Source organism: Misgurnus anguillicaudatus, chromosome 21 (genome assembly GCF_027580225.2).
Source record: "Misgurnus anguillicaudatus chromosome 21, ASM2758022v2, whole genome shotgun sequence".
NCBI lineage: Eukaryota > Metazoa > Chordata > Actinopteri > Cypriniformes > Cobitidae > Misgurnus > Misgurnus anguillicaudatus.
Window position 1 is genome coordinate 59,823,197 of NC_073357.2, and position 16,775 is coordinate 59,839,971.

Consider the following 16,775-nt stretch of genomic DNA (forward strand, 5'->3'; position numbering starts at 1 on the left):
TTATTCCTAAATTTGAACCACTGCTAAAATTAAGGGAAAAGATGTGTTTAAGTTATTATACATTCTACCGAACAATTTTATAGTTCAAACAGAGAGGGCAACAGAACAAAATTTTTTTTTGCAGTTTGCAGTGTACACCTACTAAGGTCCACAAACCGACCTGAGTCTGATCTCCAGTGCTCCGTACAACCGTCCTCTTCACCACTTTAGAGAAAGCATCGGCATCATCCACACGAACGGCCTCCTGCTGTGGACCCTCCATCATCATCACCTCCTCTCTCTCAACACCATCAGCTGACACAAACTTACGAATCACTTTCCTTGTTATCTGTGCGAAGATAAAACACGAATGAAATTTTAAATATCTAAAACATAGATGCAGATCTCTTGAAATTTAAAGTATTAAATGTTTAACAACCGAGGTGAAGGATGTTAACTTAAGCACGGACCTTTTTGATCACCATGTTTCCATGTTCATCCGTGTACTGTTCTTCTGTCACTGTCTGAGGAGAAATTTCTGGCACGTCATCTCCCTAAGAAACAATACAGTCTCCATCATTGCCTTGTTTGAAACACACAGTACATGACAAACCTTCCGCCATGTTTAACAAATATACAAAAATACAGTATGAAGTACACACAAACACACACAGTTGTTTTCTTTTTATTCTTTTGAAAATATTATTTTCATACACTTAATATAAATATTCACATACTGTACATCAAGAATTCACATAAAATATACATATTTTTGTTTCTAGTTGTAACATTAGATTATTGAAAATAATGACAGGGACTAAACTACAATGCATTCAAATGCATTTTGCAACATGAAAGAAAACGATTGGCATGGTTTGCAAACAGCACCACCTATCCACATCAGGTACCTGAATAATAACTCTGCGTCGCACCACTCGGGTGGTCAACACCTCCTCCTCTGAACTATCAGACAGCAAACCTAGTTCTTCATTTATCTCCTAAGAGCCAGCAGAGATGCATTGTGGGTACACATCTTGGTTTCATCTGATACAGTCACGTCACTCCAAGAACCTCATTTATAATATGTTGGGTAGAAACCGTCCTAAACTTGATCTTGCGCTCATTTCTCAAAAGCACATACAGGTACACGTGATTCATAAAACGAATGTACGCACAAAAAACATGCGTACGCCTCAATTTCACATGTGAAAACTGCATGTGCTGAACAGTTTTTCGATCTATGCCTTTAAACGATGCCTAAATAATGTCATTGACATAAAAAAGAGCACCTGTCAAAGGTTAAAAATACTTTCTACTTGGTTTCTTTTCCAAAAACCTGCAGCAATCGAACAAGCAAAAGTGTACGTCTGCTCGGACCCCGACGCGGCGCCAAGGACTCCTCCACAGTTTTTATTAAAATGAACATTGCCGTGGATATTTGTGTATGCACAGATTTGATCATAAAATGTGCGTACGCAAAATTCCGCGGCAACGCTTAAATGTATAAAAACAAGTCTTTGACGGGGAAAAGTGCTTCGCGCCACGTCACGGTCCGAGCAGACGTACGCACTTTTTATACGCACGCTTTATAAATGAGGCCCTTGATCTTACAGGAAAATGTACCTACACTCAGTAGCCACTACATATGAATTTGTTCAATGTGAAACTTACAAAACTATTAGGGCTGTTAAAAGTTTAGTCGCGATTAATCGCATACAAAATAAAAGTTTGTGTTTGCATAATTTATGTGTGAATATTTGAATATTTAAATACAAACACATTCATGTATGTAAGAAACATTTACATGTATATATAGGGTATATATTTATTCCGATTTTGATATTATAGATTTTATTTTAAATATAAATTTAAAAATCTTCACACATAAATAACATTTTTCTTAGAATTACACATAAAAACTTTTATTTTGTATGCGATTAATCACAATTCATCTTTTGAGTTCGCTAAAAAATATATTCTCTTAAAAAGCACAAATGAATCCCCACCCTTTAAACCAACATCATGGGGTGAATGCAAATTGTAAACGTACAAATGAGATTATACAAATTTATATGAAATGGCAACCTCGTACTGTAAAGTTGGCACATATCACCACAAGATCGTGTTGTGCATGTCACACCATGCAAAGTCAGTGTACTTCAGATGTACTATCTGTACTCTTTTATACTCTTTTTCGTTTTCTCACCAAACACTTCATGAAGTGGTTAATGAAAGTAAACAGAATTAAAAGATAATCAACAAAGTGCAATAAAAATTGATTAAATGTAAATGCAAAGAGAAACAAATAAACCAGAAAGGCTTTCCACAGTTCTGTTATATTTTATGTAGCTGTCTAGTTTCTGTTCGAGTCAGTTTGTTAGCACAAGTCAAACCACTTCATCACACTGCCCAAAAAACAGCACACGATGCCAAGAGGGCTCATGCTAAATGTCTTACCCTCCCTAAAGAGTCATCATCGTCATCATCATCATACAGCATTTCCTCCCTTGGAGGAAGCTCTTCAGCAAATGAATGATCTCCTGTATAACTGTATGGAAAATCCTTCTCCTCACCAAACTCACCAGCACCTTCCTCTTCTGGCTCAAAAACTATAGGCAGCTCAAGGTCCTCGCTGCTCCAGGACAAGGGCCGTTCGTCCCTTTTAAGCTCTCTGAGTTTTGTCAGGTGGTCAGGGGTACATGGTAGAGACAGAGGTTCCTCAACTTGGTAAACCATTTGAGGAACATCTAAAAGCTCTCCTGCTCCAGTTTCTGGCTCAGAAGCGTCAGAAAATGTCTGTCTGCAATCGAAAAACTCAGGCTCGGATTCTACGCTGTCTGCGCGAGCGAGTCTCGCTTTGGTCTTAAGATCAACACTGTCAAGTGGAGAGTCAACATCTAAAACCGCAGAGGCATCTAACTTCTTCTGATCATCTGTCAGGATTGTGGGCGTCTTGGTGGCTTTGAGTTCTTGATGCACTTCAAGGGCACACGGTGTCAAGGGGGCTACAGGTGAATGAGCTCTAGGAGAGACTAAACTTGATTCAGACTGATTCAAGACTAAATTTGATTCTTTATAGGATGGAGTCATCACAGATCTTGTAAGCACATTTCTGTGATCTGCCGATTCAAGACTTGAGCTAAGTTGAGAGAGATTGATTAAATTTGGTGTTACTCTTCTGTGGGAGTCTTTGAGATAAAACTGAAATGGATTTAGTTCTTGAAATCCAGTTGATTCTTTGTGTTCCTCAGCTGATACGATGGTCTGCTCAGGTATACTGGAGACACTTTGATCAGATTCTCTTGTCTGTGAGAATGCTGTAAACTGTATTTGATGGACTAAACCTGTCACCTTACTGTCATCATGAGTGTTTTTGGTGTGGTCTAGTGAGACGGTGGTGATTGTTGAAATAAAGGATGATGTATCTTCTTGCCTTACATCTACTAAATCTATCTCTTGAGGCTCTACATGAACTCCTATCTTTGTGACGCTGTCCTGTACAAAATGAAAGGGAATGAAACAATGTTTTTCCACCATACTGTATATACCACTGTACATCAACAGTAATGGATATTTGCACAAAAAGAGCAGACATGCATTCATATCTGATGAAAATAAAGTACAATATCTCATGAAAAACGCAGTCTTGTTACAAACCATGCAATCTTAATCAATACAGAAACAAGTAAGTGGGTTAACATTCTTGTCTTTTTCAATACACACTCCTCAGGATTTCTTGATTCAGTCTGGATTTGTTAGTAAATAGTTAAAATCAGTCCGTGTGCAAGGGCAGACTCCTCCGGGCCAACAAACTGTGATTTAAGCTGAACATCCACATCTGCATGCTCAACCTCTTACCCTTTCCTGGGATTCGTCAGGAGATGCTTGGTGTTCCTCATGTGGACTTTCAGAGTGCCTCTTATCCCTTATGAAGCTCTCCCCAGATGTTTCACTTGCGGATGCATCTGTTGTCGTGTTTATGATCCAATCTTCACAGTATGCAGATGTCTTTACTACACTTTCTGAATCCTTTGAGGTCATTTGATCTGATGAGGGTTTTAGCTCCTCACTAGATGAACGCTCGATTTTAGAAATAGGCTGACCTTCTGTTTCAGGTAGAGACTCTGTTTGTGTTTTAACCTGTTCAAATGTCACCAGATTCAGCAAACTGGATTCACGTGTGGGTAGAGACAGATCATCTTTCTTTCGACCTTCAGTTTCATGAATTGACAACTGACTCACATTATCAATAAACTCTTCAATATCCGCTTCAATTGCAGACTCAGGAGATTCAGTTGGATAAAATGTCTCAAAAACAAATGGTTCTGGAGAATCTGTTTCTGTTAGATCTTTATCTAAAGCTGTTGCTTCAGGGGAGGGGAATCTCAATTCTGATTCAAAACAGAACGACTGGGGCGATAGAGATCTAGAATGAGAGTCTGAAATGTCAGAGACAGGTGATAAAGATCGTGGTTCAAACATTGAGCTCAGATCAGAATCCTGAACATCACACAGAACCTGCTGTGAAAGTGGACTGAAAACCGATTCGTGCACCATACTACATTCACATGTAAATTCATAAGGAACTGGTGATGGTGTTAAGTACGCAGGTAAAGGAGAGTCAGGGGAAAGTCTTTGAAATTCATTTACTGACATTACTGACTCAGGAGATGAATGTCGACTTTCAACCAAAATCTCTGTGTATGGTACTGAAGGTCTATGTTCGGGAACGGGAGATTCAGGGGAAAGTTGTCTGTTCTCCGTAACAGATGTATATGATTCAGGGGAGGAAGCTCTCCTATCTGATGTGTTCATAATGCATTCATCTAAAATTGCATATTCAGACAGAGAATCAGGGGAAAGTGCTTGACTTTCTTCGAATAAATCAACTGATTCTGCCTGCTCGTGTGTCTGTATTGACCTTTGCATGATATCAAGAGACAAAGATTCTTTTTCACTAACTGTGATTTCAGAATTATTTTGCGTTACACATTCATCACATGTTGCCTCTGTTTCAGAACGAGTTTTAATCCTCTCTACTGTATAACCAGCATTTTCAAACACACCTGGCTTTGAGCAGAATGTTTCACCTTTATATTGAGGATCATACACATGTGATATTAATGCTGAAGGAACAGCTTTATACACAAGCTTATACTGAGGTATTATTCTGACAGTCTCATGTGATTTCAAACAATATGGATCAGCAGGAGATACTTCACCTGATTCTGGAGATAACGCTCTATTTTCAGTCCATGTAATGCCCTCAGACGCAATACTGGCCATGTCAAAATCTACATCAGATGTAATAGATTCTAAAGAAGATGATCTATGTGTGTTTACCTGAGTTACATTAACACAAACTAATGATTTAAAGTCAGAAATGGGAGAGTCAGGTGATAATGGCCTCTTTTCATTCAATGAAATTATTGATTCAGGTGATGAGGGTCTTTGTTCAGTAGATTGAGGTTCAAAAACCCAGACCTCAACATCTGCATCAGATACTATTGACTCTTTAGAGTCTGATCGACAGATGCTTACTGACGTTACTTCATTAAAAGAGAACTGTGGGACTGGTGAGTCAGGGGATAGTGGCCTACCCTCAATGTCTGCTAATCTAGATACAGGAGAGTCAGATCTTTGCTCTGGATTGAAGTCAGACAGAAGATATTCATTTTCACCTGACAAACAGACAGATTCTGGGGAAGCTGATCTGGAACCTGTTTCTGACATTATAAATGAGAATGTGGACGGTGTGAATTCTGGTACAGGTGAATCAGGAGACAGCGGCCTGAGCTCATCAATGGATGTGATGGATTCTAGTGAGTATCTTCTGACATCAACCACAACGTCATTGAATAAATCTGTCTGTAAATCTAACTCTGATGCTGCAGATTCAGGAGATGAGGATCTATAATCTGTTACTATTGATTCAATATGAGAGGAATAAAACTGAGGTACTGGAGAATCTGGTGCGAGTACAGGTGAATCAGATGAGAGAGATCTATGATCATCCAAAGATTCAAAAGAAGCTGAAGTGAAAACATTTAGTTCATACTCCTCCTCTGATACTGCAGATTCAGGAGATGATGATCTATAATCTGTTACAGGAATCAATTCAATGACTGTTGGAAAATACTGTGGTATGGGTGAATCAGGGGAAAGCGGCCTATTTTCATCAACTGACGTGATGGACTCTAGTGAGGATCTTCTGAGATCAACCACAACGTCATCAAATACATCTGTCTGCAAATCTAACTCTGAACCTGCAGATTCAGGAGATGAGGATCTACAATCTGTTACAGGAATTGATTCAATGAATGTTGGAAAATACTGTGGTATGGGTGAATCTGGAGACAGAGGCCTGAGCTCATCAACTGATGTGATGGATTCTAGTGAGGATCTTCTGAGATCAACCACAACATCATCAAATACATCTGTCTGCAAATCTAACTCTGATGCTGCAGATTCAGGAGATGAAGATCTATAATCTGTTACTATTGATTCAATATGAGAGGAATAAAACTGAGGTACTGGAGAATCTGGTGCGAGTACAGGTGAATCAGATGAGAGAGATCTATGATCATCTAAAGATTCAAGAGAAGCAGAAGTGAAAACATTTAGTTCAAACTCCTCCTCCGATACTGCAGATTCAGGAGATGATGATCTATAATCTGTTACAGGAATCAATTCAAAGAGTCTTGGGAAATACTGTGGTACAGGTGAATCTGGAGATAAAGGCCTACATTCATTAATGGACCCATCTGACTGTGGAGAAGACCCTCTAATGTCATTCAATAGCATGACAGATTCAGGTGACATGGGTCTCCATTCAGTCACAGAGTCTGGTGAAAGTGATCTTTTGTCAGTTTCTGATAAAACTGAATCTGGGGAATCTGGTCGATGTTCTAATGTGATCAACTCTTCAAGAGAAATTTCAGATTCAGCAGTCTCAGAGCACACAGATTGAGGTGAACATGATCTATGACCTGATATTGATACAATAAACTCTGAGAATAGTGAAGTGAATTGAGGTATGGGTGAATCTGGAGACAGCGGCCTGAGCTCATCAACTGATGTGATGGATTCTAGTGAGGATCTTCTGAGATCAACCACAACGTCATCAAATACATCTGTCTGCAAATCTAACTCTGATACTGCAGATTCAGGAGATGAGGATCTATATTCTGTTACAGGAATTGATTCAATGACTGTTGGGAAATACTGTGGTATGGGTGAATCTGGAGACAGGGGCCTGAGCTCATCATCTGATGTGATGGCCTCTAGTGAGGATCTTCTGAGATCAACCACAACGTCATCAAATACATCTGTCTGCAAATCTAACTCTGAACCTGCAGATTCAGGAGATGAGGATCTACAATCTGTTACAGGAATCGATTCAATGAATGTTGGAAAATACTGTGGTATGGGTGAATCAGGAGAGAGGGGCCTGTTTTCACCAACTGATATGATGGACTCTAGTGAGGATCTTCTGAGATCAACCACAACGTCATCAAATACATCTGTCTGCAAATCTAACTCTGAACCTGCAGATTCAGGAGATGAGGATCTACAATCTGTTACAGGAATCGATTCAATGAATGTTGGAAAATACTGTGGTATAGGTGAATCAGGGGAAAGCGGCCTATTTTCATCAACTGATGTGATGGACTCTAGTGAGGATCTTCTGAGATCAACCACAACGTCATCAAATACATCTGTCTGCAAATCTAACTCTGATACTGCAGATTCAGGAGATGAGGATCTAAAATCTGTCACAGGAATCGATTCAATGACTGTTGGGAAATACTGTGGTATGGGTGAATCTGGAGACAGCGGCCTGAGCTCATCATCTGATGTGATGGCCTCTAGTGAGGACCTTCTGAGATCAACCACAATGTCATCAAATACATCTGTCTGTAAATCTAACTCTGATGCTGCAGATTCAGGAGATGAGGATCTACAATCTGTCACAGGAATCAATTCAAAGAATCTTGGAAAATACTGTGGTATGGGTGAATCAGGAGAGAGGGGCCTGAGCTCACCAACTGACGTGATGGACTCTAGTGAGGATCTTCTAACATCAACCACAACGTCATTGAATATATCTGTCTGTAAATCTAACTCTGATGCTGCAGATTCAGGAGATGAAGATCTATAATCTGTTACTATTGATTCAATATGAGAGGAATAAAACTGAGGTACTGGAGAATCTGGTGCGAGTACAGGTGAATCAGATGAGAGAGATCTATGATCATCTAAAGATTCAAAAGTGAAAACATTTAGTTCATACTCCTCCTCTGATACTGCAGATTCAGGAGATGATGATCTATAATCTGTTACAGGAATCAATTCAAAGAGTCCTGGGAAATACTGTGGTACAGGTGAATCTGGAGATAAAGGCCTACATTCATTAATGGACCTATCTGACTGTGGAGAAGACCCTCTAATGTCATTCAATAGCATGACAGATTCAGGTGACATGGGTCTCCATTCAGTCACAGAGTCTGGTGAAAGTGATCTTTTGTCAGTTTCTGATAAAACTGAATCTGGGGAATCTGGTCGATGTTCTAACGTGGGCAACTCTTCAAAAGAAATTTCAGATTCAGCAGTCTCAGAGCACACAGATTGGGGTGAACATGATCTATGACCTGATATTGATACAATAAACTCTGAGAATAGTGAAGTGAATTGAGGTATGGGTGAATCTGGAGACAGCGGCCTGAGCTCATCAACTGATGTGATGGATTCTAGTGAGGATCTTCTGAGATCAACCACAACGTCATCAAATACATCTGTTGGCAAATCTAACTCTGATACTGCAGATTCAGGAGATGAGGATCTATATTCTGTTACAGGAATTGATTCAATGACTGTTGGAAAATACTGGGGTATGGGTGAATCAGGGGAAAGCGGCCTATTTTCATCAACTGATGTGATGGACTCTAGTGAGGATCTTCTGAGATCAACCACAACGTCATCAAATACATCTGTCTGCAAATCTAACTCTGATACTGCAGATTCAGGAGATGAGGATCTACAATCTGTTACAGGAATCGATTCAATGACTTTTGGGAAATACTGTGGTATGGGTGAATCAGGAGAGAGGGGCCTGTTTTCACCAACTGATATGATGGACTCCAGTGAGGATCTTCTGAGATCAAGCACAACATCATCGAATACATTTGTCTGCAAATCTAACTCTGATACTGCAGATTCAGGAGATGAGGATCTACAATCTGTTACAGGAATCGATTCAATGAATGTTGGAAAATACTGTGGTATGGGTGAATCTGGAGACAGAGGCCTGAGCTCATCAACTGATGTGATGGATTCTAGTGAGGATCTTCTGAGATCAACCACAACATCATCAAATACATCTGTCTGCAAATCTAACTCTGATACTGCAGATTCAGGAGATGAGGATCGACAATCTGTTACAGGAATCGATTCAATGAATGTTGGAAAATACTGTGGTATGGGTGAATCAGGAGAGAGGGGCCTGTTTTCACCAACTGATGTGATGGACTCTAGTGAGGATCTTCTGAGATCAACCACAATGTCATCAAATACATCTGTCTGCAAATCTAACTCTGAACCTGCAGATTCAGGAGATGAGGATCTACAATCTGTTACAGGAATCGATTCAATGAATGTTGGAAAATACTGTGGTATAGGTGAATCAGGAGAGAGGGGCCTGTTTTCACCAACTGATGTGATGGACTCTAGTGAGGATCTTCTGAGATCAACCACAACGTCATCAAATACATCTGTCTGCAAATCTAACTCTGAACCTGCAGATTCAGGAGATGAGGATCTATATTCTGTTACAGGAATCGATTCAATGACTTTTGGGAAATACTGTGGTATGGGTGAATCAGGAGAGAGGGGCCTGTTTTCACCAACTGATATGATGGACTCCAGTGAGGATCTTCTGAGATCAAGCACAACATCATCGAATACATTTGTCTGCAAATCTAACTCTGATACTGCAGATTCAGGAGAGGAGGATCTAAAATCTGTCACAGGAATCGATTCAATGACTGTTGGGAAATACTGTGGTATGGGTGAATCTGGAGACAGCGGCCTGAGCTCATCATCTGATGTGATGGCCTCTAGTGAGGACCTTCTGAGATCAACCACAACGTCATCAAATACATCTGTCTGCAAATCTAACTCTGAACCTGCAGATTCAGGAGATGAGGATCTATGTTCTGTTACAGGAATCAATTCAAAGAATCTTGGAAAATACTGTGGTACAGGTGAATCTGGAGAGAGGGGCCTATTTTCACCAACTGATGTGATGGACTCTAGTGAGGATCTTCTGAGATCAACCACAATATCATCAAATACATCTGTCTGCAAATTTAACCCTGATGCTGCAGATTCAGAAGATATAGATCTATAATCTGTTACAGGAATCAATTCAAAGAGTCCTGGGAAATACTGTGGTACAGGTGAATCTGGAGATAAAGGCCTACATTCATTAATGGACCCATCTGACTGTGGAGAAGACCCTCTAATGTCATTCAATAGCATGACAGATTCAGGTGACATGGGTCTCCATTCAGTCACAGAGTCTGGTGAAAGCGATCTTTTGTCAGTTTCTGATAAAACTGAATCTGGGGAATTTGGTCGATGTTCTAACGTGAGCAACTCTTCAAGAGAAAGTTCAGATTCAGCAGTCTCAGAGCACACAGATTCAGGTGAACATGATCTATGACCTGATATTGACACAGTAATCTGAGATAATAATGGAGTGTATTGGGGAACAGGTGAATCTGGAGACAGCGGCCTGAGCTCATCAACTGATGTGATGGATTCTAGTGAGGATCTTCTGAGATCAACCACAACATCATCATATACATCTGTCTGTAAATTTAACTCTGATGCTGCAGATTCAGGAGATGAGGATCTAAAATCTGTCACAGGAATCAATTCAATGACTGTTGGGAAATACTGTGGTATGGGTGAATCTGGAGACAGCGGCCTATTTTCATCAACTGACGTGATGGACTCTAGTGAGGATCTTCTGACATCAACCAAAACATCATTGAATACATCTGTCTGTAAATCTAACTCTGATGCTGCCGATTCAGGAGATGAGGATCTATGTTCTGTTACAGGAATTGTTTCAATGACTGTTGGGAAATATTGTGGTATGGGTGAATCAGGAGAGAGGGGTCTATTTTCACCAACTGATGTGATGGACTCTAGTGAGGATCTTCTGAGATCAACCACAACGTCATCAAATACATCTGTCTGCAAATCTAACTCTGATGCTGCAGATTCAGGAGATGAGGATCTACAATCTGTTACAGGAATCAATTCAAAGAGTCTTGGGAAATACTGTGGTACAGGTGAATCTGGAGACAAGGGCCTACATTCATTAATGGACCCATCTGACTGTGGAGAGGACCCTCTAATGTCATTTAATAGCATAACAGATTCAGGTGACATGGGTCTCCATTCAGTCACAGAGTCTGGTGAAAGTGATCTTTTGTCAGTTTCTGATAAAACTGAATCTGGGGAATTTGGTCGATGTTCTAACGTGAGCAACTCTTCAAGAGAAAGTTCAGATTCAGCAGTCTCAGAGCACACAGATTCAGGTGAACATGATCTATGACCTGATATTGATACAATAAACTCTGAGAATAGTGAAGTGAATTGAGGTATGGGTGAATCTGGAGACAGCGGCCTGAGCTCATCAACTGATGTGATGGATTCTAGTGAGGATCTTCTGAGATCAACCACAACGTCATCAAATACATCTGTCTGCAAATCTAACTCTGATACTGCAGATTCAGGAGATGAGGATCTATATTCTGTTACAGGAATCGATTCAATGACTGTTGGAAAATACTGTGGTATGGGTGAATCAGGGGAAAGCGGCCTATTTTCATCAACTGACGTGATGGACTCTAGTGAGGATCTTCTGAGATCAACCACAACGTCATCAAATACATCTGTCTGCAAATCTAACTCTGATACTGCAGATTCAGGAGATGAGGATCTACAATCTGTTACAGGAATCAATTCAATGAATGTTGGGAAATACTGTGGTATGGGTGAATCAGGAGAGAGGGGCCTGTTTTCACCAACTGACGTGATGGACTCTAGTGAGGATCTTCTAACATCAACCACAACGTCATTGAATATATCTGTCTGTAAATCTAACTCTGATGCTGCAGATTCAGGAGATGAGGATCTATAATCTGTTACAGGAATCAATTCAAAGAGTCTTGGGAAATACTGAGGTACAGGTGAATCTGGAGATAGTGGCCTACATTCATTAATGGACCCATCTGACTGTGGAGAAGACCCTCTAATGTCATTTAATAGCATGACAGTTTCGGGTGACATGGGTCTCCATTCAGTCACAGAGTCTGGTGAAAGTGATTTTTTGTCAGTTTCTGATAAGATTGAATCTGGGGAATCTGGTCGATTTTCTAACGTGAGCAACTCTTCAGATTCAGCAATCTCTGAGCACACAGATTCAGGTGAACATGATCTATGACCTGATATTGACACAGTAATCTGAGATAATAATGGAGTGTATTGGGGAACAGGTGAATCTGGAGACAGCGGCCTGAGCTCATCAAATGATGTGATGGATTCTAGTGAGGATCTTCTGAGATCAACCACAACGTCATCAAATACATCTGTCTGCAAATCTAACTCTGATACTGCAGATTCAGAAGATAAGGATCTATATTCTGTTACAGGAATCAATTCAATGAATGTTGGGAAATACTGTGGTATGGGTGAATCAGGGGAAAGCGGCCTATTTTCATCAACTGATGCTGTGGATTCAGGAGACACAGGTCTGCAGTCAACAGCTTCAAGTATATAATTTAGCTCAGAAGATTCTGGTGACATGGGTCTGTCTTCAGGATGTGACTCAGATAAAACTGATTCATATTGTGTCATTGCTGTATATTTAAAATCAGCTTCTACCTCATGTGAATCTTGACTGTACTTCTCTTCTGAACCAGATAAAACTTCAGCTTGTCCAACAGTGGAGGTTAATGTTTTGGCCACTTCTGGTACACCCATATCTCTAGTAAACTCAAAAATACCAGGCTTAGTGCAGAATGTCTCTCCCTTGTACTGTGGATCAAATACCTTGGCAATACGATTACTAAGCTCAGCTTTATACACTAAAGTATATTTTTGTTCATCAGACTGGCCAATTTCTGATAATTCATTCTCTTTTGATTCCTGATCATACACTGATTCTATGGGCTTAACTAATATTGTCTTAGAGATAGTCTTCTCTGCCGTCTCACCTTCAACAATAAAACTTTCTACTACAGTTTTGGACACAATATTGTATTCAGGCTCTGAAATTATTGATTCAGGGGATTCTGGTCTTGGTTCAGTAAATATGAGCTCACACTGTGAATATTCAATATCAGATGTTTCCAAATCAGGAGATGAGTTTCTGCAGCTCTCAAATGTAATGACATTAATGTGTGGGAACTCGGGTATCGGTGAATCAGGTGAAAGTGGTCTGTGATCATGTATTGACGCAAATGATTCAGGAGAAGATGGGCGAGTTTCTGCTGATAATGAATGGTCTTCACCGTTTGACAGACTTGACTCAACTAGACTTGACTCAGATCTATAAGCTTCAGCAGGTATAAAACATTCACACATTGTCTGAATAAAGCTGGGAAGAGGGGAATCAGGGGAGAGGCATATGTCCTCATTCAAAGATGCAGCTGATTCGGGAGATGAAGGTCGACTTCCAACTAGACATTTTAAGGACAGACAATCAAAGTCTTGGTCTGACATATCAGATTGAAGTGATGGTGATCTATATCTCCTATATGTTAAAGAGTCATAGTGCACTGCTGATGAAAAACAAGGTATCGGGGAATCAGGTGAAAGCACACTATATTCATTTACGGATGCTATTGATTCTGGAGATGATGGTCTTATTTCGGGCAAGAATGCATTAGGGGATGGAGTACAGCGTTCATAGCTTCTCTCACTGCATGATTCTAGATCTAAAGATTCAGAACCAAATGGAGACCAAGATCCATCTGATTCAGGTGATACCGATGGCCAGGACATGACAGAACTAGGTGAAACAGGTCTTTCTGTGTCATTGGTTACCACCATGAAACAAGCACCTGGTGAATGTTTTGTATTTTCTGCAGGTGTGGGTCTTTCTTCACCATGTGAAGAAGATGGTTTGTATTCCTCAATATATCTTGTAAATTCAGGTGTTTCAAAAGCAGTTGGCAAAGGTGTAGTTGGCCTGAAATCAGGCAATGGAGAATCCACATTGAGAGGCATCCAGTCATTCACTGAACTTATGGATTCAGGGGAAGATGCTCTCAAACCAGCCATTAATATACATGAGTCTGGGGAAGATGGTCTATACTCAAACGGTAAAGGTGAGTCTAAAGACACAGAGACCACTGATTCTGGTGATGACGATCTATATTCCAACAAAGTCATTTCAAAGTTGTCAACATACTCTGACCCTGAATCTGGTGACAATGACCTGAACTCAAACTGGGACGCTAATGAAACAGGTGTAAGAGCTACAACTTCTGCTGAAATAGAAGTGGTATATTTTGGATTTGTGCACTCAGCATCTTCTGGTTTAGTTAAAATTATTGGCATGGCTATTTCAACTCTATGTTCTGTGCTTAAAAAGTTTGATTTTGGAGATTCAGAATCAATTGTTGTTGAATCAAGTGACATCTGAGTTAAAGTAGAGGCGGTGCTTTTTTCTGTAAAGTCATCTTCAGGTGTAACACAGAAGTTTGAATGAGCACTAGAAATTGCATGAGCTAAAATTTCAGGAGATAATTCTGAGGATGTGACTGTCACCTGATCAACATCATCATGGTGAACAACTTCAACTCTCTCATACTCTAAAAACGTCTCTGTAGTTAAAAGCTTACTTGGCTGAGGAGAAACATAACTGTCACCAAAAAGGGTTCTGTAGAATCTGTCAGAAATTTCCTCTACATGGCGCTTTATATACTCCTCACTTTGGCTAAGTTTTTTTGAAGGTAAACCTTCATATTCAGTTAGTGATGAAGTAAGTTCTGCTTGCACAAATACATTCTTTTCAGTCTTTTCACTTGAAGATGAAGATGTAATGGTATGTGATGTTCTGGAGATATGTGAGGAAAAATAATCTTTAACATCTTGTTCGAGTTCCACAGATAACTCACTGAAATCCGTCTCAGCATTTTCAGATTCCAAAAGCGTATGCTCAAAATCTAACATGGTTGTTTGTATCTGGCTCTGAAGTGTGTAACCTTCTTCTGAATGAATGGGTGGAGCAATCTCTTCAGCAGACTGTTGGATGTTCTGACCTCCAGTTGCTCCTAACTCTTGAAGAGAATCATCTGGGCTTAAAGGTAACTTTTCAGGTATCGTGTCTGATGATTGGTTGGGAACAGTTGCACCTTTGTAAACTGGATCATAAATGTGAGACTGTAGCCTCCAGGGAACAGTTTTGTAGAGGGTGAAGAAGGGACTTACTCTTTTGATAGTGCCTGGGAGTTGCTGCATTAGTCCAACAAACTGAAAACCACTTTGTTGTCCTCCAACCATGCTGATAAGTAAAAAGAAAATAAGACTTTAATTAGTTTTAATTTTATGAATACATTTCTTATTGTAGATGTCAGAAATAGCCTTACTCTGACTCCACTTTCTTTTCGGTCAGCATCTGCTCTGTCTGGGAATCATGAAGAGCAGATGCATTGCAGGAGAGATCCTCAACAGAAGCCACCATAGGTTCAAGTTGTGACCGAGTGAATTCTGCTCGCCGGCCCGACCCGGGGCTGTCCATGTCCTCCTGCAGGGCTGAAAAACCTGCACAGGACAACATAGTTTCTGATAAAATGGCAGTGTATAAAAAAGCATGCTATGTCAAGTAAAAATAAATACATTTAATCAAAAGTTGAGAGAACACATGTTTAAATGCTAATTTAGAGCTTGTTGAGGTTTTGGTTAGCTCTTAATAGTACAAGACAAACATGCTCTATAAATGGAGGTACGGTCATAAATACCTTCACTATGATCCAGTGATATGGTTTGTTCAATTTCTGCATAGGTGTGTTCCTGACTCGACAGCATGATCTTTGTTTCAATGAGATGCACAATGTCCATGCGGTTGATTTTTGTAAGTGTCTTTATCAAAGTGCTCTCTGTAGAAGATAAATTACAAATATACATTAAGTACTCTGGTTAATAGAACAACACAGAAGATGGAAACTAAACACAATCTCAGGCTCACCTGCTGCATTTTTGCCTTCTCTTTCTTTCCATAGCTTTATGAGGGCATAGCTTTGGTCTTGTAGGGAATTGGGGTTCTCATTTCTTATTTGACTGATTTGAGAATCACTAAATTCAAGCTCTCGAGCTAATTCTGCATAAACAAAAAACATTGGATAGCACATTTTCTGGTTAAACAAACAATGCAATAGAATGCACAGATATTCACATGTGTAAATACAAATCAGTTACCACAGTTACATTTTCCTACAAGAAAATTCCTGAAAATTTTTACATTTTTGGCATTCTTGGCACTTCAAATAAACCTAATATAAATCCAAAATTTCAATTGTTAATCCCCTTTCAACTAAACAAAGGTGGATAAAATGAGTGCCCTCATCACTTGTAGTGTACTCACCAAACCAGCTGAAACCAAGGTGGTCAGCCATGACAGCCAGACGACTTTCTCTCCTGTCGGCCTCAATCTGTGGATCTACTGCAAATTGCAGCACAGCATCAAGAAACACATGAGCACAAGCAATCCATTTATT

General features: G+C 39.9%; 2 protein-coding genes across 13 annotated transcripts in view; both read right to left on the minus strand.

Moving 5' to 3' along the window:
* ank2b (ankyrin 2b, neuronal) overlaps positions 1-16,775 on the minus strand; it is a 153,922-nt gene that overhangs the window by 8,469 nt on the left and 128,678 nt on the right. For all 12 annotated transcript variants that reach the window (XM_073859548.1, XM_073859546.1, XM_073859550.1 and 9 more), the window contains 7 exons: positions 16,643-16,720; positions 16,247-16,378; positions 16,020-16,157; positions 15,648-15,822; positions 15,490-15,562; positions 450-533; positions 161-328 (listed from right to left, as the gene is read on the minus strand). In XM_073859548.1, coding sequence (XP_073715649.1) covers positions 161-328; positions 450-533; positions 15,490-15,562; positions 15,648-15,822; positions 16,020-16,157; positions 16,247-16,378; positions 16,643-16,720 — 848 coding nt within the window. The remainder of the gene's footprint in view (positions 1-160; positions 329-449; positions 534-15,489; positions 15,563-15,647; positions 15,823-16,019; positions 16,158-16,246; positions 16,379-16,642; positions 16,721-16,775) is intronic.
* LOC141353241 (uncharacterized) lies at positions 2,367-15,231 on the minus strand. Its single transcript, XM_073859723.1, has 3 exons — positions 3,838-15,231; positions 2,437-3,474; positions 2,367-2,384 (listed from the first exon to the last, which is right to left on the minus strand). Exons 1-3 carry the CDS (start codon positions 15,229-15,231, stop codon positions 2,367-2,369), a joined length of 12,450 nt encoding a protein of 4,149 aa, XP_073715824.1.

What these genes read in the sequence shown, in the direction of transcription:
- LOC141353241 (XM_073859723.1), bottom strand. Translation starts at nt 15,231, where the DNA reads ATGTTAGATTTTGAGCATACGCTTTTGGAATCTGAAAATGCTGAGACG. An exon ending in CTGACGAATCCCAGGAAAGG is followed by an intron (nt 3,475 to 3,837) that starts GTAAGAGGTTGA and finishes CATTTTGTACAG; the next exon opens with GACAGCGTCACAAAGATAGG.